The following is a 21519-nucleotide window of genomic DNA, read 5'->3' as shown; positions in this document are numbered from 1 at the left end:
TTTCTTTCTTTCTTTCTTTCTTTCTTTCTCTCTCTCTCTCTCTCTCTCTCTCTCTCTCTTTCTTTCTTTCTTTCTTTCTTTCTTTCTTTCTTTCTTTCTTTCTTTCTTTCTTTCTTTCTTTCTTTCTTTCTTATAAAATGATGGGGCAAAGAAAAACCAGTTTGGTACTGTAGCTACTGTACTTGACTGGATTTGGATAAGGCTATCATACAGTCTCTGGAGTGCAAAACTTCAGAGGAACATGAGAGGGCAGCCAAGCGGTTATGAAGACACACACACAACCATCTCAGCAGTATCAAGGAAGAAAGGTGTATTTTATGCTAGTATTAGGGCAAACAGAGAAGGTTGGAAACTGGAAAAGGAATTTCCAATCCTTGTTTGTTGGTTTAAAAGATTTATGTGGCCACCTAACTGGAACAATGCAACTCAAGGTGGCACATCATAGCCAAACATCAAAAATACCGAAACGAAATAAACAGTGCCAGCTAAAAACAAAAGGCAACAGCGTTTTGGAACCTCAGAAGCCTAACATTCTTCCAGATGGGAATCGTTCCAATCATTCTGGCCCAAATGCTTCAGGAAATTTGTCAGTGAGTTAATAAAAGCAGAGACCTGCTTCTCTGGTTTCCCACAGGGGTGTCTGGGGGTCAAAAAATTCAGGATGAGAGCCCACCATGCAATTGAGGCATCACGCATGAGAAAGGGCGGGCTTCGCTTGTACGGCTTTGGCCATCATCTTCACTTTTTGGAACTACTCCCCCTCCCTGGACACCCCCAGTTTCTTGCCATCTGGATTAAGTTGCTGTTTATGAGAGGAGCTACCAACAGACGCCCCTCCTTTCTCTAGGCTGTTTACGTCAAGCTCTCCTTCCATTACGCTCCCTGTCTACAGCTGCAGAACACACTAACTGCTGCTGTCATCTAGTGGCCATCTGGATTTCTGAAGCCCATATTAGCCTCCACTGATTCATTGAACAGAACACAAAAAGAAGGTGTGGGGGGGGCAGGGGGAACAGAAAAGAAAAATGAGAAAAGAAAAAAAAAAAGCAAAGAAGATTGTAAAAATAGCCCTAAATTGGGAGCAGGGGTGCTGTGGGGAATCTAATACGGATCTAGAGGTAATCCAATTTCTGGATCTGGAGAAAGATGGGAAACTCTGTATTCTTTCATAAGGTGGTATTAAAAACCCACAGCTGACTGTGTTTAAAATAAAAATACCTAAATGGGATCAAAGTTGTAGCCAAGGTAGAGAGTATTAAAACTGATGCTGGCTGTGAAAGCCTACACCAAGACGCTGTATTACGTTGACCTCTTTTCATAGAAATTAATGCTGAACATTTTCAAAGTACAATCCTTTTTTTTTCAAAGGGAGCGTAACGTTGTTTATTGCATGATGATGCAATAAAATCGTAGTAGCTTCTTCTGTGTGGAACAGCTACCCAAATCCCAAACAACCTAGCTCTAATACATGCACCTTGCAGGTCATGTGCACAAAGGAATGATTTTTCTCTAATGCCCATGGCCTTCAGCTAAGAGAGGCCAAGGCAGGGTTGTCCTGTGTCCATGTGTGTGTGTGTGTGTGTGTTTCAAACATGGCAGGTTTCATTCATAGTGGGGTGCGAACTTCAACCATATGCTCACCATGGCCTGCAAAACTTGATTCTGATGTAACTGCAAGGGCTTGGGAAATCAGTGCTGCATTTGCAATTCCAGGGACTGCACAGACGACGATCAGATCTGACCAGAGCAAGAGAGGAAGGCTTAAAAGACAAATATCAAGCCGCAAGAGTGGCTCACTACAAGGAAGGTAGAGTCTCACAGAGGGCATTTCCAGCCTGCAGCCCAAGCTGCTTGTCTCCCGTCTCCTCCCAACTGTTGCTTTGGCCAGTTTCAGAAATTCCACTCTAGATTGCAGTGGCTCTCAGTCTGGACTCCAGGCATCAGATGATTTGAGTGGTCATTCCCCTGCTTCTTCCTCTTCCCATCCACACAGGGAAGGCAAGCCTCACTGGCTAGCTCCAGTGTGGTTGGGTCTACCTGTACCTGCCTTTTCCTTTTAGGGCAGTGTTGTCCAAACTTGGCCACTTTAAGATGAGTGGACTTCAACTCCCAGAATTCCCCAGCCAGCCATGCTGCCTGGGGAATTCTGGAAGTTGAAATCCACTCATCTTAAAGTGGCCAAGTTTGGACAACACTGTTTTAGGGACTGTTCCCTTGTCACTCATCCCCATTATTTTTCCTTCCTTTCCCAAATGTTTGCAGTCTTGGGTGCCTTCATCCCTCCTTTGGCACTAATGCATGCCTTTCTTTTTTCTTCTTTCTCCCCTTGATGGTATCATTGCAGTTCCAATTACACCATCATGAATGCAGTAGGGTTCTTCTTTCTTTCCTATTTCCTTCACTGTTGTTGTTGTTGTTCAGTCGTTAAGTCATGTCCGACTCTTCGTGACCCCATGAACCATATCGCGCCAGGCCTTCCTATCCTTCACTGCCTCCCTGAGTTTGCTCAGTTTCATGCTCATTGCTTCAGTGATGCTATCTAACCATCTCATCCTCTGCCGTCCTCTTCTCCTTTTGCCTTCAATCTTTCCCAGCATCAGGGTCTTCTCCAAAGAGTCCTCTCTTCGCATTAGGTGACCAAAGTATCTGAGCTTGAGCTTCATTATCAATCCTTCCAATGAGCAATCAGGGTTGATTTCCTTTAAGATTGACTGGTTTGACCTCCTAGCAGTCCAGGGGACTCTTAAGAGTCTTCTCCAGCATCACAGGCATCAGTTCTTCGGCGCTCAGCCTTCTTTATGGTCCAGCTCTCACAGCCATACATTACTACTGGGAAAACCATAGCTTTGACTATGCAGATCTTTGTCGGCAAGGTGACATCTCTGCTTTTTAATATGCTATCTAGGTTTGCCATAGCTTTCCTCCCGATTTCCTTCATAGGTCCATTGAAATGTGATGCGAGGAAGAACTGGATAGTTCAGCTTCATAGAAACAAAGTGACTGTGATCCTACGTGGTCACTTGACGATGTTTTCAAAAACAAAAGAAAGGAAGTGAAGCTTCGCAGGACTGTGGGTAGGGTGTGGGAAAGCAAGGGGCACATGCTTCACCCAGCCTGGGCAGAAACCCAAAGGGTGCCCACACTGGGAGATGTCAGGACTGAATGGAGTGATAAGCTTCTAGTGTTGAGGATGGTTCATTGACTTAACAGGCCACCATTGGGTCAACTGCAAGATTATTGAAAGGAAAATATTGCCAGTCAACAGGGAACATAGCAGCCAAACAGCCCCGGATGGAAAGATCTACCAGGCACTGCAGCCAGTTGGAGTAGAGCTGCAGCTCAAACAGAGCAGAGCTCCGGACACCCTCCACCCCTGTGAAGGGCTTAAGATGACTCAGATCAGAAAACAGTAATTACCCTTTTTGAATTGAAGCTGGTAAGAAATTGGTGTGGGGTGTATTTGCAAAAGGCTGAGAGTAGGAGTAGGAGGACAACATCATCTGTTTCTGCACTTAGGAAGTGGTGAGAGGGCTGTATTGGTGACGGGCCAAGCAGTAGGTGCCGTTCTAACCAGAATTATTGACAGAGAAAAAAAAGAGGGGGGCTGGGCTGTAGGAACATTGGCAACTGGACATGTTTATCTTTGCACTCCCTTCATCCCTCAGTTAGTTAGGACAGGGATTCCTTGACCCTCTTGCTGCCCACTTGGTGCAGTGGGGAGTTGCCTACCTCTTTTCATGATCAAGGAGGAATGTGGAGATCTTCCAGACTTGCGCTGTTTGGCAAACGGCCACCCTCTTTCTCAGGCTCTGAGAATGCCATTGCAATGAACCGGAAGGTGCGTATTGGAAAGAGGAGTTTCTTCTCTTTGATTTGGTTCTTCATCAGCCCTCTTAACAGATCAATGGGGCTCAGATCAACTGTACTGGGAAAGCCCCATGAATTGTTCCTATCTTCTTATACATATTTTTATTAGAATTTTTCAACACGGTAAAAATGAACAAGCAGAAGATAGAAAGCAAGGAAAAAAGAATTCAGAAAGGAATGAGAGAAAAAGAAAAGAAAACATACAGTTATGCCTTCTGCCCTTTTCTCTATCCAGTAATTATCATCTTGATCTTTTCCCCATCCTCTTTGGCCCTTTTTAGTCCCTGAATTGTTGTTATCCTAATGAATTCTAGGCTCATTTGTGGCCACCTCAGAGTCTTCTGGTATCTTAACAAGAAAACTAATTTCCTAATGCTCTACCTCAGAGTGCAGTTTCTGATTGCCTTTGTAGTCCTGCAAGTGGTGGATTTAACTTTCCTGGATGGTGCTGATTGCTGGCCAACCACCAATAGTGCTGAACATGCGTATGATCCATTGGTCATTAGGTATCTCCCTTCTCAACCACGTCAGCAATGATATAGTCTGGCAGCAGATGGGCATTGCACCAATAAGAGAGAAAATGTGGGAAAGACACCTACAGTGGTATGGCTACATCCTATGAACAGCACCCCACACCATTGCCTGTACTGCCTATCACTTTAACACTGATGGCAAACACCTGAGCGGAAGACCAAAGCAAAGGTAGCAGGCCACAATTGACATGGACATGAAGATCACCCAGTTGGACCCGGATCCAAAAAGTGGATCCTACATCTGTGGGAAAATGCTGAGGAGGAGGAGGAGCAGGAAGTGCCAATAGAAGAGAATAGATGTGGCTCAGGGTTGAACTGTGGAGTCCTTGGTGTTCTCTGAGCTTGGTTGTTTTCTAGCAAATGTTTTGTTACCCAGCTAGGTAGTGCTGAACACTGAAGATGTTACCTAACCAGGCAATGAAATGTTTGCAAGAAAACAACCAAGCTCAGAGAACCCCAAGGATTCCAGAGAAGGAGAGGAGGAGGAGGAGGAGAAGGAGAAGGAGAAGGAGAAGGAGAAGGAGAAGGAGAAGGAGAAGGAGAAGGAGAAGGAGAAGGAGAAGGAGAAGGAGAAGGAGAAGGAGAAGGAGAAGGAGAAGATGATTAGTGTTAACACTAGCTGGATAATGCCCAGTATTCCTTATTAATGCAAAAAGCTCCTCCTTCAGTGTTGTCTTTCTAGGAACTCAAAGTTGGCTGCCTTATCTTCTCCTAGCAGGAAGGACATTTGCCTGCCTGCATTTTATCATCAGCAGCAACAGAACCCTCCCGGTCCTTTGTGCTGTAAAAAACTTGTAGCAAGCCGACAGCACCAACCACACTGAGACCACTTTGTCTTCTTCAGGTGCTCTTTCTCCTTTGAGCCATTTCTGCCACCAGTGCAGGTAAGTGATAAAGCCTTCTCCTGAATCACTTTGTCATCACAGTATTGTATGGGGAGGAGACATAAACCTTCACTGGGAATCAACCAAATGGATCTAAGCCGGCAAAGGGTGGAGAATAGACTATGGGAGCAAAGTAGAGAAGTGCTTTGAGTAGTCTTGCTTTTTCAAGCTTCCTTCACTTCTTAAGGATTTTATGAGTAGAAAATAGAATTGTCCTGAATTTCTTGTAGCAAAGGAGAGAGGAAAAAGGGGAGATGTGTAAGAAGAAAGAAACAGCTCTAGAGGATGCAAGAAAACCCAGGAAGTACTTGGGGCAGAAGGTTGCAAATTGATTTTCGGGGGAAAAAAAGTAGCAAACTGTAAAATCAGTAAAAGCAGCCATTGCAAAAGATAAAGCAAGACCAATTTTTTACATACTTAACACACTTCACAGCATAAGAAGTACAAGAAACATAATAGATATCAGAAAGCAAAAAATCCACATTCAAACGGACAAACAACCAACAAGCACTGAAGCACGTGCAGAAGAAACCAGAACAATCTAAACTGAGGTATAAAAACCAGCAACAGCAACAGATGGAAACTATTCCAAGGCTTGCGGTAAGTTTTCAGCTTGCAAGCAAAAACCAACTGGAAGAACAAACGCCCAGCCTGATATGCCCGGAAGAAGAGCAAATGGAAAGGGAACATGGAACTAAAATATTTTTTTGCATGTTGGAATATAGGGGAACCTTCAGGGCTGGTTATCCTACATTCAGGTTTTCTACAAAGTGTGTCAAGGAGGATTTCAAATATTTCTCTACCTGCCAAAAAGTTTGGGCACCCCTAGTCTACAGGAATGGACTCTCAGGTCCTGGAGTCAGAGGTTGTCCCTGAGCTTGCTCTCCACACTCACCGTTGTCCCTGGTGATTTATTCTCCTGCAGTCTTTGAAGGACACGTTTTCTAAGTCAATGAACCGCTTCTTTCCATTTCTTTTCAGCGATGGAGGTGAGAACCAGGAAGCTCTTTGGTGCCTTTCTGTGTTGCATAGGATTCCTCCTGGCCTTTTCAAGTAAGTGTCCTGAAGCTGGAACTTATGCAGGACTTAATCTCCGTCCAGGACTTGGTGTTCACCTTGAAGGTCTTTTGCTAGGCTTTCCAAACTGTGCACCCACCACGTGCTTTAAGCTGCAACTTCTGTTGTGCCATTCCACAGGCTGGTGGGGCACAGGAGTTATATTCCAACACGTATCAGTTTGGGAAGAAGTTCCCCTTCTTCTTCTGAATCCTCGGTGTGCATAATTGACTCTTTCACCTCCCCGCATGAAACCTGGGTCTCCTTTCAAGGGAGACGACGGGGGAAGCACTTTCTCAGTGGTAGCACTCTAAGTATTAATTTTTAATTTTTCCACGTATTTAACTCTGGCTGTACTTCTAATCTTAGCAGATGTCTGCACACATGTACACCTGAGTTTTCTTGGGTGTGATCTTAATTGTACAGTTTCTTTCACTGTATTTTTATTGCACGGCTGCATATCTTTCATTGAATTTCATGAGCTGCCTATATATAAATATTGTAAATAAGATGTACCAGGGAAGAATCTTCAGAAACTACAAATAGAGATATGCATTATTATTATTATTATTATTAGTAGTAGTAGTAGTAGTAGTAGTAGGATAGGTTTTGTTGTCTTCTGCACCAGAAGGGCAACTGGAAGGCTCAGATATTAGCATCACAGTGTGAATGAAAAAATAAGATTGGATTAATTAGATATAAACTAATTCTAAATGAGAAAATGGTTTTTTCAATAAAAAGAGACTTTTCCAGCTAGCACCCCCCACCCCCTCCTGCTTTGAGACAAGAAGACTCAGAATGCTTCAACCCTCTTTCCATTTCAGAAGATGGTGCCTTGGCCATTTCTAATCTATATGGCTCAGAAAATATCCTGAGAGGGAGTGTTTTGCATTCAGGCCATTATCAGAACCAACAGAAACCATCCTCACGTGGGCCGAAGCCACACATTTCTTTACCATATTATGTAACGATTAGATGTTAGGCAAGAAAGCCGGCTGGGTGACTTTGGGCCAGTCCCTCTTTCTCTCAGCCCAACTCACCTCGCAGGGTGGTGGTTGTGGGGAAAATAGGAGGAGGAAGGAGTATGAGGTATGTTTGCCACCTTGAGTTATATAAAAATAATAAAGGCAGGATAAAAAATCTTTAAAAAAAGCACACTGCAAACATGGCCACTTCTCACTCTGTGTGGGAGCTCAAGAAATGCAAAAACAGTTCCTGATTTTATCCTTGCCATGGCAATCCTGTGAGGAAGGTTAGTTTGTGCAGTAGTGATGGGTCCAAGATCACCAAGATCTTAGGATCAATACTGGAGTAATCCAGATGTTAGATCGGGAAGGACAAACTGGTGCTCTCTGGATATCAGCATGCTCAGTGGTCAAGGATTATAGGCTTTGTCTTCTACCCATTTACCTTCCCATAAGTTGGGAAGAGCAGGGGGCAGCCCTTTCTGGTTCTTTCCATCTCCAGCAAGGGAAAACAAGTGGGCACACTCAGAGTGACGAAAAACCAGGAGCCTGGTAGCACCTTTTCCAACATTTTATTAAAAGGTATAAACTTTCATGAGCTGCATCTCACTTGCTCAGATGCATAGAGTGGCTAGACGGATGTGAGATTTTAACTGGGGTATAAAAGGGAGGGGAAGACAGGGTGGTTACGCAGATGCAGGCTACATGTGAGACAGATTACAAGTACCTTATCAATTAACAATTGTAATGTGTTAAAAGCCCATTGTGTTGGCTGAGACTTTTTAAGATAGCCTGAAATCTTTTGAAGTGAGTTTAGCGTCTCTCTCAATTGTGCTGTTAAAGACTTTTTGCCAAAATGGTCACTTTGAACACTGGGAAGTTGAAATACTCTGATACTACTTTGTCCTTGTTTTGAATCCTGATGTCAAGCTTGTGTCCATTCATTCTTCTGCCCAAAGTTTTTTTTTTATTATTATTAAGATATTTTTATTATTGGATGTTTTGTGCCTTCGAGCCAGCAACTGCCTGGACCAGTCCCTGCAGTTTTCTTGACAAGATTTTCTGAAATGGTTTGCCCTTGCCTGCTTCCTACGGCTGAGAGAGAGGGACTGGCCCAGGGTCACCCAGTTGGCTTTGCACCCAAGGCAGGACAAGAACTCACGGTCTCCTGGTTTCTAGCCTGGTGCCTTAACCTCTAGACCAAACTGGTTCTTTTCATTATTAGAAGAATTAAATAGGAAGGAAAGAAAAGGTCTACACTGGATAGTGGCAGTTGGATAACACAAAAAGAAACCACTACTAAGCATAAATAGACAGAAATAAAAGCATTATGGGAAAACTGCCATTTTTTTTCCTGCATATGTGTCAGCATATCTCTTAGTAAAATGTGACATTTTTTGTTTAGCTTTTCTGGACTTCTGTGCAAAGTTTGTCCTGTTTATCCTATGTAGAATCCAGAGGGGCATTGCTGGCACTGCTGTGGCATACATAGGAAGTTCACTTATAGGAAGTGAACGTGAAAGTGCCTCTGATCTTGGGTGTGTACTTATTGGAGCTGGTGATGATGCTGTTGGTATAGATATGAGAGCCAAGTAGACATCTGGATTTGTTGCAGGGTCTGGTTCCCATTTTAGCATCATTGTCCTGTTGTTTCTTGTTGCTTGTGAGAATCTATTTCACGTTGGGTAGCTGTTTATATGCAAATATAGGCCTGCTACCCAGTACTTGAGAAAATGAAGTGCCATTGTCTATTATTAGCTGTAGCTTATTAATAATGTTTTGTGTGATTTCGCTGTGAGCTGTAAACAGCCAATGGTGTTCTATTCTGTTTTTGTGGTCTGTTTTTTAATAGATCCTCCCTGGGAGTCAATCAGGCTCTATTGTTTGGTCTATTGATCTTGTTGGGTGGGTAAGTTCAGTGTCCTGAATCCCTGGTTTAATTCCATCAGTTGAGCATCGCCCTCAAGTGGGTCAGAACAAATGCAGTTGTAGCGTAGAGCCTGGATATAGATGATAATTTTGATTATGTGTTCTGGAGGGAAGCTAGATGTAGGCATGCTGTATATTGTTTATGTGTCCATTATGTGATTTTACTGTGACATCAAGGAAGTGGACTTGTTTTGTAGATTCATTGATGCTAAAGTTGATGGTGGGATGGAAGTTGTTGAAGTATTGATGGAATTTGTTGAAAAATTCTTTTCTATGAGTCCAGGTAGTGAAAATTGCAATGAATCTCAAGTAAAGGAGAGGCTTCAGGGGGTAAGAGTTGAGAAAGTATTATTCAAGATCAGCTGTGAAGATGTTGACCTATTGAGGAGGCATGTGTGTGCCTTTTAATAAAATTCATTAGTAAGAAAAAGGTTCTACCAGAATCCCCCTGATTTTTTGCTATGATAGATTCATATAACTAGCTTACTCAGAGGTAAATTACATATATGCTGCCAAAACATGTGGTAATCCAAATATATTTTAGAAGCTCAGTAAGAAGAGTTAACCTCCCAGTACCAAATTTTACAAACATCAGTCTGGAACCAGAGAATGCCAAGGAAGAAGCAGGTTACCATAATATTTTCCTTTGCTGAATTTTCCAGGGTAATATTGGTGGGTGTGCCTAGGGCAAGATGTCAGCTGACTGAGAAAAGCATGTGAGTGATTTAAACGCTTTGGACAAAATCAAGCTGAAATGATACCATCTTGTTAATTCATGTTCTTGTCATTCCTTGGGTTTTCAGGGGCTCAGAACGAAGACTCAGTAGTCCACTTGACGGAAAAAGTGGTGAAATTTGGAGACTTCTTTGTGCTAAACTGCAGCAGCAACAGCAGCAGCAGCAGCAGCTGTGATATTCAGGAGGAATCTTCCTTCAGCTATAATTATACAGAAGTTGGGCCCACCTGGAAAGTTTTCACTTTCGTTGTCAATAATTGGTCACTCCGTGTATCATGTGTGGTGAACTGTACAAATAACGAAATCAGCTATCCAGAAACAATTGTCACAGTTTACCGTAAGTCAGATTCAGCTAGGAAAGTCTGCCATTTTGAATGCTGCTTACTGTGAAGGAGTCTTACTGCAATTCAGTGGAAGACAGGGAGGAATTCTTCCTCCTTCAGGACCACGGGCTCAGCTTCAGCAAGGTCAGAGAAGAAAATGGGGGCTCAGGGAGCCGAAATCCAGCCTGAGGGTACAAATCTGCCTGATATAGAGGCAGTCTTCCTGACCCAGTACAGTGCCCAAAAGGAGTCCCAGACATCTGGTAGGAATCTTCTCCCACACAATTCCAGCAAAGTTTTTGAATTCTTTCCCTGGAAAAACTATGCCTTGTCCCATTTTGCTTTCTGGCATCAGCTGAAAAGCTTTCCATGCACCTAAGCCTTGGAATCCTTAACAATCTCATTTATTTATTTATTATCTATTGAATCACATTTATGTGGCTGCCCATCTCACAAGAAGCAACTCTGGGCAGCATACAACAATCAATAAAAACAGCAAATATATAAAAGACAATTGTTATAAAATATAAAAGTCATTATTAAAAATGGAGAAAACACTATAAAAAATTTAAAATATACAAACCACACACAGAGAATCAGCCACAATGGAGCCATCTAAGAATGTCTCCAGTTCCCTGGGACCCCCAAGCCTGGTGACATAACCAGGTCTTGAGGGACTTCCGGAATGATAACAGGGATGGAGCTAACCTGACTTCAGGGAGGAGAATGTTCCATAAGGCAGGTGCCACGGCAGAGAAGGCCCGCCTCCTGGGACCCACCAGATGTGGGTCCCTGGTCAATGGTACCTGCAACGTGCCTTCTCTGCCAGATCTAATGGGACGGGCTGATGTAATCAGGGAGAGGCGGTCCCTCGCATAACCTGGTCCCATGCCATGAAGGGCTTTAAAGGTTAAAACCAGCACCTTGAATTGGACCTGGAAGCAGACTGGCAGCCAATGCAGCTCGCGGAGCAGAGGTGTAATATGTGCTCTTCTGGGAGGACACATAAGTGCCCACACTGTGCATTCTGAACCAGCTGAAGCTTCCAGATGCTACTTCTGGATAAAGTCAAAGAAATGGGAGATTTTAGGAATTCCTGCTTGCAAAACAAGAGGTGTTGCTAAATTTCTTTGCTGCTGTCATCCACTGTAGGAGAAAAATAATGTCAAGTTCCAATGCAATGTCAAGGTTTTGTTTCAAAATTAATGCTTGGCTGTTAAAGTTTCGTAATAGGTCTAATCTAGTAGGAGGTGGTTATCTGGCATTTAGAAGCGCCTACTGCTCCACCATGATAAAATTTAACAATGATAAAAAGTATATACTAAAATGCCCCCAAAATCATCCCAGTAAAATGAAACAACAGAACTTGGTTTAGCTGGATGATTTCTTTCTGTCTTCGGTAAGGGAAAGCGTTTCACAGTTAAGGCATCTCAGCCAGTGAAGTCCCTCTGGAAACCCTTTCAATCATGTCTGGGTACACATGCCATTGCGTGTCAGCCTTGCATGGTAGACCAGACAGGAAACATGGCCAGATGAGCTTATTGTAAGGTTACAATTAACAGAATCGTGCAAGTCTGAAAGCATATCTCTCCTCCCTCAACCCCATTTAGGGAGAGTCCCTTCTGAGCCACTTGCCCTGCCCACATTCCTGCGGTGGGCTAAGTTGCCTTTTATCTGACCCTTCCCTTGGTTCCATCTCTTTGCCCTGTCTCCCAAGGTCATTCCCACATTCCATTACACTAGGTTTCCCTTGGCTGCCTATTCCTTGGCAGATGCCTTCAACCAAGGCATGCCTGCATGGGGTAAGGCTATCATAGAATCCAAATGACCCCTAGATGGTTGCAAAGAATGAGAGTTTCCTGTAGTTCTTTGTTTATCTAGGGGTCATACACATTTTTGCACCTCAGATGTGATAACCCAAATGTAGGGTCTAACAGGCAGCATGGTGGAAGAGCCATATGGAAGGAAGGAGGAATGAGTGAGTAAGGGAAGGAGGAGGAGTGATGCTCTGCAACAGCATGGGCTAGAAGCAAAATCTCTGAAGGCCGTCAATGCTTCCCTGGCTATCACTGCTGGATGCTCTTCTCTCTTCCTTCTTCCTTAAGAAGAATGAAGGGAGACAGCAGATGAATCCTGCAACTGTATATATTATGCAAATGAAGGGAATCTACCCATTTTCTGTTAATAGCAGAATATGGTTGGCCACTGTTTAGTGAAGCTCAAGTTGCTTTTAAAGAATGCAGCCACCAGTGCTTCACCGAAATTATCTCAAGTTTACATCTGCTGAGAAATCATTTTCCACCAGTCTGCTTTCTCCCCAGCCCCTTCCCCACTCCCTGGACCCAGGGAAATTCATTATCTTTCCAAATGGGAGATGGAAGTTTACAGTATACTGGGTGATAGAGTAGGGCAGATGGCCAAAGCCTCATAGAACTGGACACATTATATTCTCTCCCTGATATACTGTGGAAAAAGATTTCCCAAGCTGTAGTGGAATGAAGTGCGGGAAAGTCATTATTTTACTCATCATCACCTCTCCTATAAATAGTGGAGAAGTTTGGCTACGCTTTATTCTATTTCAGAACCTCCAGAGAGTGTTGAACTGGACCCAATGCCAGAAATGGAGGTGGGCAAGCCATATGACTTGACGTGCCAGGTTTCTGGTGTAGCCCCCATCCGGAACCTCACCATGACCTTGTTGAAAGGGGCAGAGCAACTTCTGGTAAAGACCTTTGAGGATCATACTGCACCTGAAGCAGGTCCTGTTGTGGTGAAACATAGAATAATAGCTCAGCGAAATGACCACAACAAGATAGTCTACTGCCACACATCCCTGGATCTGAGACCAAGAGGACCACTCCTGAAAAAAAACAACTACAGCATATTAAAGATTTTTGGTGAGTTCCCATTCATGTTTTGCTTCCTTTAAAGCAGGTCTACACAACTCACCTTTCTTGAGACTTGGGCCTTTTAAATGGCCTTTTGGGACTACCCTCCGGAAAAGTAGGTGAGATCAGAACAGAGAAATGTGCAAGACCAGGGCAAAAAAATGAAATGGATTTGGAAGTTGAGTAAAATTAAATGAATTAGAGATAAGACAATAAGGTACAATCAGAAAAAAAGTACTATCAGACTGGAATCAGAGATTCATTTAAACCACCCAACTTTGCTTCTCCCCACCCCACTGCCACAAGGCTATTAAAGGAGACTGATAGCCCCATGGCAAAACCCAGCAAAATCCTGATTTTTGGAAGAAGGTGCCAGAAGACCCCCACTGCTGCCCCACCATATATTCTGGAGAGTGATTGTGGGGGAAACCACTGCTCACTCTCCTTGAAAGCGTTCTGCACTAAGTCTATAAGGACAGCAACACTTCCTGGCCTTGTTGCTGTTCGGCTGTGCTATTAGAACAATCCATGACAACACTTTTCTGTTGCACTTAAGGAGGTGCAAAACATATGCTTTAGGACGGCCATATGTTTTTGGCTATTGTCTGCAATATCTGTAAGAGTCAGAAGAAAGGAAGAAGAATGAGGGGCTGGCCGGGTGTTGACCCAGTTGGTCTATAGTCTCTTGAGTCCACTATCCAGCTTGTCCAGTGCAGAAAACAACATCCTCTTCCTCTTGCCCTTTTAATTATGTCCTGCAAATAAATGAAAGCAGACTTTTAAATCAGCAGCCCCCCTCCCCCAAAGATCATGGCAACCTCTCTGGAGCAGCTGTTCTCTTCCAGCCTAGGATGGAGGGCTGGAATCTCTTAAAACACCACGGTATCTTCTGTACATGCTTGAGGAAGAGACAGAAAAGGGTAATTCTTGTATCCTCTGATGCTGGTATTAATTCATTTATATCTTGCCTTTCATTCAAGAGGTCAAGGCCATAGTGCTCATCCTAATTTTCCCCAAAACAACAACCCTTGAATAGATTGGGCTGAGAGAAGGTGACTGGCCCAAAGTCACCCAGGAAGCTTTCATGGCTGACAATGGACTGGAATCTAGGTTTTGCTGCTTCTAACCCAGCATTTTAAGCACACTGTACTCCTTCCTACAACTGGCATAAGAGCATCATGTTTTATACAAGGGCCATATTCACAAACAGGCTTACCCACAGTTAACCCAAATGTCTGGGTTCTTTTAACACCCTGAATCATAAACTAGCTACAAGTGCTGGGTTAAGGTACAAATAGGTTGGCTAGCTCGCTGTTCAGTGTCTAGCTGAAATACAGTAAAGGACAGACGTCTGTGATCAGATGAATTAAGGCACTTATAGGCTTTGGTGGTAAAAACATCTCACAAAAAAAGGAGACGTTCTAGAAGGGTGATTCATCAAAGATGTTGCTGCTTAAAAAAGAAGCAGGGCAGTGGCTGAGGTGTTAAAACAGGCTTTTGATACAGTTTAAGTCTCAAGACACTCGACTGTCAAATTATGATTCATTGTTCCTTGGATAAGATTAGAAATGAAGGAAGGTTGGGCATTTAATGTCCATTTCAGTGTAGAATTTCAGGGGAAACCTCACTAATTTACCTTTCAGGACAACATTTTGTCTTATGAGCCAAGATGTTCCTAAGATATCACAGACTTTCCAAAATGGTGGCTTAAGAAATGCTATCTCACAATTGGTCCTGAAACATCAATGCTTGCCTACCAGATAGACCCACAAAGGTAAAATAGCAATCAATTCCTTATTTGTTTAGATAGACTATAATCTAGCATAAACAGGTATGTTAGGTATGCGCCTATGTTAGGTACCTGAATATCCCAGAAAAATAAACACATCAGCCATCATATAAAATACCAATGCTTCTAAACCTGCCTGTCTTTGAATTATTAGCTAGCTATTCACAAGTCTGATTAATGCTGTAACTTGGAGTTTTTCTCATTCCAGGCATCTCTGAAGAAACAGTTTCCCCACAGAATGGGGCAGTGACTCAGAGAAATCTACCCTGGTTAGACAACAACCTTACTTCCGACTCCTTGATTGACTGGAGTCCGTCCATAAGTCCTGGAGTGGAAAGAACAATAAAACAAACTTACCGTAAGTGACTCCTGAATTTCGGGACATCTACTGGGAATGGATTTCTAAAGGGTGGTGGTAGCAATCCCCAAATTTGGCAGATAGAGGAGGAAGTCTTTTTTCTTGAAGTGGTCAATGGGGAGTTGTGAAAGAACCCACTGAAGGGTTTCAACCTATCCAACCCTTGGCAGAATAGGAAGGGAGAGAAATATTCCATCACCCTCAGAGAAGAAACCCAGCCATTCACCCGTTACTGTTGTCTTTTTCTGGCTATACGTGTCATTGCAGAACCTCTTGTGCGGTTAACCCTGGAGCTCCAGAAGCCCTCACCAGGCCAAAGCTGGACCTATCACCTGATATGCCACATATTAAGGGTACATCCCTGCTGTAATCTTACTGTGACCTTTTTCAAAGGGTCAAAGAGTTTTAATTCACCAAGTTCCATAAACTGTACTTGGCATGAAGTAACAAACATTACAATCCCTCTCCCTGTCATCCTCCACCCAGAGGACCATGGTCAGAAAGCTTATTGTCACACAGCTGTGTATTTCAGCCTCCATGAGCCGGCCTATCAAACCACGTCCTCAGGACTTTCACTCAAGACTGATGGTAAGTTTGCAAGCCAGAACCCACTCCAAGGAGCTTTCTTTACTGAACAGACATTCCAGTCCCTCTTCTCATTTCAGGAATGTTGCAACAGCTTCCACTCTCTGGGGATGATCAGACAGCATCCTTCTTTCCTTGTTATTTTAAAAGACATTTTATAAATGGGGGACAACCAGCTCAGGCATATCTCAGATGAATAGAAAGACAGACAGACAGTCATTTATTTTTATATATATATTTATAATGTATTTTTCTTTTAAAACGCATTAACCCTTTCTCCCTTTTTAAAAAAAAGTATGCATACAGAATTACATGGGTGTTTAGGATCAGAGTAGCAGAAACTCCCTTTGTTCTTGCACTCGCTAGGGGGCTGTGAAATTTTAAGTGAACTTCACATGTAAAATGCTATATCCTCCATTCTTTCGTCCCCAGTCAGTTTGGCAGATGACTCCTGTTGCGTGCCACTTGGCCCTACTCGACAAGGAACATGTAATGGAAATGGTAAAACACGGCCAATGGGCTGGGGGAGAAAAAGATTGCAACGTACAGAACTGCCAAGGATGTTTTTCTGCAGAGTTTGGATTAGATCTCAGAATACCATCAAGGGAAGGTGCTCGAAAACAAAATGCCAAGTTTTTAAACCAGGATCTGCCCCAGAAGTCTCCTTTCTCACCCACATGTATAACAGAACACTTTTATTATAAGTATGTAGAAAAAGCATGTGACTGCTCAGGTGTGAGAGAAACGTACTCTATACGTGCTCAGAGACCTTTCTTTATTATATAATATGAAGCGAGAGCACAACATAGTTGAGGTTGCCAGCCAGCTCTGGGAGATACATCCCAGACCCCCCTCCTCTTACTCCAGTTACTGCTTGCTTAGTCATTCTTAGGAAGCTATTTTAATTAAATCTGTTTCATCAACTCATTTTTAAAATAATGACTAATCTCTCCTATCCAATTCTTCTGCTAGTAAGTTTCTGAAGTAAAGGCAGCACATTGATTTATCTTCCATATCACAGATGGACTACAGTGCCTTTATTTATCGATTTCATAATATTTCTACTATATATATCCTTTCCATTAATGTCACCAAGACTGCTGCAGTAAATCATGTTATAAACAATAATATAGAGAAACAAAACAAAGCAGCAATAAAATAAAAGTGGAATAATATTAATAGTACTAAGAGTGATTCAAAAGGCCAGAGTTTGTTGTTGTTTTTTTAATTAAAGAAGCCTATATGCCTCACTAAAATCTTAGTGTTCCTTCTTTTCCAAAATAATGGGAGAGAGTGGATGAATCTTAGCTTGGAGAGGAAATGATTCCACAAATTGGTACAGTGAAAACCTATTCACATGAGCCCATGAATAGCGGAAGGAGTGTCCCCTTCCCCACAAGAGGACATTTGCAGGTCCTCAAAACTGGATAGATTCCTCCTGGGGAAAGGCCCTTATCTACTCCCTATTTAGGGTTTAATTTAATTTAATTTAATTAATTCCATTTAATTTATTCAATCGAGGCGCTGCCTGACTCCGAACAACACAAAGTGTTCTGTTATACATGTGGGTGAGAAAGGAGACTTCTGGGGCAGATCCTGGTTTAAAAACTTGGCATTTTGTTTTCGAGCACCTTCAACAACCAACAACCACCACATTGTGGTTCACAATGTAACAAAAATAAAATAAAATAAAATAATAAAATATAATACAATACAATACAATTAAAAAAAAACACAGATCCAAACAAAAATAAACAAGGGATTAAAAGATTATAGTGAATACTCTGAATTGCAGCAATTGGGAACCAGGGCTGGACTTGAAGAACACACCTAGTTTTGCAGCCAATGGTTGGACACATCAAAGAAGAATCTTATTTAGGTCTTTTTATCAAGAGAGTCAGGAAACTGAATTTTTAAGTGAAACTTTCCTTGAGGGAGAAAAGGAGATACTATGCAAGTGCCTGGGGAGTAAAGCATATTGTCTTATCCTCCTTGTAGAACTGAACTATCTTTTTGTGGTTCCTCATATGTCCAGATTGTTGGCAGATCCACGTTTTAACAACAAAAACAACTTTGAAACATGAAAAATTGCTGTCATTCAGATCTTTAAATGGAATCACCACAGATTTAGTGGGGATCTTCTTTATGCAAAACATTTCCTTTGCTGCTGAGTTATACATTCAATCTAAAGTGAACAAATAATTGCTAACTTACCGAGATATCATTTCTTGAAACTTAAGGAGTCTGAAAAGTTTACAGTATGAGTTCAAGATGTATTAGTTCAATCAGCTGAAAAAATTGGCTGTGAACATATAGTGAACATATACAAAATGCAATATCCTGTTTGCTATTTCTCACAGTTGAGTTTATTTTTAAGCATACAATATAACTGTAAACTGGCGGTGGGGCATAATCAAATAATAGATACTTATGCCCCCGGATCTCATGTGCTCTTCAGAGCCAGTTTCAGATCATATTAACGCAGTATTTTGCTTGGCAAAGTTGAATCTTGCTTAGTTTGATTTGAGGAATTTGTATTTCTTTTTTCTATTGTATAATAACTTTTTGGAAAAAACCTTGATGCAGTTGGGTGATATACTGAATTCTCTTTGCAAAGTTTGTCTCCCTAAAATATCCAAATATTTGACAATAATTTTGTGATGTTTCCTTCTCCTTTCCTAATTATCTTCCTATTTGGCTTTCAGAATCCTATTTGGCTATCACTGTAGCTGCTGTTGCCACTGCTCTTTTGCTGGTCAGTGTGCTAGTGGTCTTCCTCATCTTCATCATTAGACTTTGGATCCGTAAATACAGTGGAAAGGGCAACTGAATGAATCAAACAAATATAATTTAAGAAGAGAGACCAGGGTAGAAGTTCTGTTTTATGAACATCTCATTTGCAAGGAACGTATCATGACACAGAGGTGAATCACTTTGTATGTGGAAAAAGTATTAAGGCTTTAACAAAAGCTCACGATATCATATCCAGACCTGATTTTGAGCTTGTGGAAATTGGAATCAGAAAAACATCTTCCACTCCCTGGCATTCTTCTTTCTCCTTAAAATGTCCCATTCAGAAGTACCAAAGCTGCAATGACGGGCTGGTGTCATAAACCTTTGTGAGATGGGTTCCCATCAATTCATAGCTTGAAGGATAGTTCACATTTGAGGACTTTTTGATCATTATAAAATGAGCAATGATTATGCATATTTTTTTACAAGAACTATGTTTCCTAGTAGATGTACATGTTAAAGGAATGTCAATAATCATGGATGATATATTCAATCTTTTAATAAATTGACAGGGCAATATTATATTCATGTAAATTCCCTCCCACTTCCCATAACGTATATAATATTACAGAATGTAGTGAATAATGCATTTATTAGCAATGCAATAACTTTGTAACTATAACACTTTGACAGGAGGTAGTGAGATATGAGTACAAATGTATACAAAATTGGGGACATTTGCTAGAAAAAAACATGCAGGAAAGGGCAGCATCAGAACATAAATTAGCACACTGAAATCAAAGGACATTTTGTATACAACAATGCTAAAAGTCTATATTTCAAGGTCCTTCAGAGTGCTTTTCAGTAACTAGCTACAGACATTTAAGGGAACAGGACAATTGCCTAAACCTGAATGACTGAAAGCAGGTCTTAAGGAAGCATAGGAACATACAGCAATAATTCAGTGGATCAGGGAAGAATAATTTTATGACAGTCAATAGACCAGGGGTAAGAAGACAAAAATTATAGCTGCAAGAACAACAACATAGTACATAATGCAACACAACACCACAGTAATACCCAAAGACTACCTTATACCCAAAATAACTGTATAGTAGTCTTTCCATCGACATGTTGCTTTCTCATTCTAACAGCCACTTAAAGAAACTTAGCCCTTAGAAGAATTTTATCTTCCAACAAATGTTTAGTATAACATCAAGTGATTTGCTTGGCAAGGCAATCAATATAGGAGCGATCAACTGCTATTGGACTCCAGAGCAAACAGAGGAAAGTGCTCGACTCGGCTTCTTGTCCTTTGCATGGATAACCCCTGAAAGGCTGAGGAATTCCTGCGTGACTTTTCTGCAGAACCTGGGAGGGAAGGATGTTCCATCAGGACTGAGGATAAAGGCTGTTCAGTAGAGGATAGCATGAAGATAAGCAACTGACTAAAAAGCATCTTCAAATAAAATGTTAAAATTGCTGGGTGAACAAGATGAGTGACCGTAAACAGAGATATCCTGAAGGGAAATGAAGAAAGAAAAAAATGCTTTATTAAGTGCAAGTGCAGAATTATACCCACCTGATAAAGTGTGATAGCCCAATAGGATGAGCTCTTTAGGCTACCAGAGTCACCTAGGATTAATGGTGGCCACCTGGAGCAAGCTACGCTAAAGATACAGACACTCAGCCAGAGCGCCAGGGCAAACAGCCGTGCTCTGACCTCTAAAGAGGCTTAAGAAAAGACTTCTGCACTGGCTCAGAGGCACTCACCAGCAACGATGAAGAACCAGCCACCATGGAACATGACAAACAAGGGCCATGAGGAAGACACTGCGTTAGAAACAATATCTTCTAACAGAACTAGCAAACGAATATAAACCTATCCCATGTGATTCTGTTCTATCTGCTTTTTTGAGTAGATCTGCTTTTAAAAGTTTGCCAAACACCTACAGTAGGTTTAAAAAAAATAAAAATGGTGCTTTCTTAACCATGCCAACAAAAATATGTGTGTGTATAACTGGATGACAAGATGAAATAAGAATCCCCCCCCCCATACTGGAAATGTATATCACAAATTAAACTATTTTTTAAAAAATCTGATAAACTATTCAGGTCTTCTTCCTTGCTCCTTTGTCCAAAAGCAAAAGCAAACCCAAACTTAACCCAGATGTTGACAAACGTTTCAGCAAGCCACAGCTTGGGATGGGGGGGCGAGAGAGTGACTGTCTCAGAGTCACCCAGTGAGCTCCATGATTGAGTGGAGACTTGAACCTGGGTTTCCCCAACGTCCAGCATCTTAACTGCTACAAAACAAAATATGTACTTTCCCCTAGTACTTTTTAACTTTCTCATGTAACAGCTTTGTAAATCAAATCAAGTAATTGTTAACGGAAATGCACGCTGTAGAATGTTTTCCTGATGAACTTTCACTGGGAGGAAGTTTGCTCCAAATGTTTAGCTGAAATCTGCTTACTGCTGATTAGAAAACTGCTCCACCTTTTGCATGTCAGCCCTTCAGGAATTTGAAGATAAGTATTGCATTTCCTTTTAGCCTAAGCATATATTTATTGACTGTATGAACACAGCTCTGCACTGGGTGCAAAGCTCCATTTGTCTTTTGGGTCCTTCCCTCCTTTCTCCATTTCCATGAAATATTGTAAAAAGGGAGAAGAAAATAAGTTGCCATCCACACTGTTATCAAGACCTCAGGATATCTTGCGTCTTTGGGCAGTTGCTCACAGAGCAGCTGGCTGACAATGCAGATGGAGGATGCCTAAATTCACAGAATCTGCTGGTTTTCCAGTGAAAGCTTGGTCAAGCTGTCCATCGTCTTTCTTCAATAGCTGTCAGGCAACTGTTCTGTCTGGTGC

The 21519-nt window shown here is 41.9% G+C and overlaps 1 protein-coding gene across 3 annotated transcripts; it reads left to right on the top strand.

Moving 5' to 3' along the window:
* The first annotated feature begins 4987 nt into the window (after window positions 1–4987).
* LOC103065745 (intercellular adhesion molecule 1-like) lies at window positions 4988–20737 on the top strand. Of its 3 annotated transcripts, XM_088137708.1 has the most exons (8): window positions 4988–5284; window positions 6266–6337; window positions 10038–10307; window positions 12876–13190; window positions 15179–15328; window positions 15596–15681; window positions 15815–15916; window positions 18619–20737. In XM_088137708.1, the coding sequence occupies exons 2-8, from the start codon at window positions 6268–6270 to the stop codon at window positions 18640–18642; spliced, it is 1017 nt and encodes a 338-aa protein (XP_087993834.1). In that variant the 5' UTR covers window positions 4988–5284; window positions 6266–6267; the 3' UTR covers window positions 18643–20737. The 3 variants fall into 3 exon arrangements, with proteins under 3 accessions (XP_087993834.1, XP_025026812.1, XP_025026813.1); XM_025171044.2 differs by having other exon boundaries at window positions 4994–5284; window positions 15596–15916; XM_025171045.2 differs by lacking the exons at window positions 4988–5284; window positions 6266–6337 and having other exon boundaries at window positions 10176–10556; window positions 15596–15916.
* Window positions 20738–21519: the final 782 nt, after the last annotated feature.

The sequence above is a fragment of the Python bivittatus genome, unplaced genomic scaffold (assembly GCF_059951505.1).
Source record: "Python bivittatus isolate LINGU-HERP-01145 unplaced genomic scaffold, Pbiv_v1 ctg000220_np1212, whole genome shotgun sequence".
Taxonomy (NCBI): Eukaryota; Metazoa; Chordata; class Lepidosauria; order Squamata; family Pythonidae; genus Python; species Python bivittatus.
Note: the sequence above shows the minus strand (reverse complement) of the source record. Positions and strands in the feature narration are given on the sequence as shown.

Excerpts from the sequence above, each read along its gene's own strand:
- LOC103065745 (XM_025171044.2), top strand. The coding sequence starts at position 6,268 with ATGGAGGTGAGAACCAGGAAGCTCTTTGGTGCCTTTCTGTGTTGCATA. Across the intron at positions 6,338-10,037 it reads ATTCCTCCTGGCCTTTTCAA|GGGCTCAGAACGAAGACTCA; the intron begins GTAAGTGTCCTG and ends TTGGGTTTTCAG. Across the intron at positions 15,329-15,595 it reads AACAATAAAACAAACTTACC|AACCTCTTGTGCGGTTAACC; the intron begins GTAAGTGACTCC and ends GTGTCATTGCAG.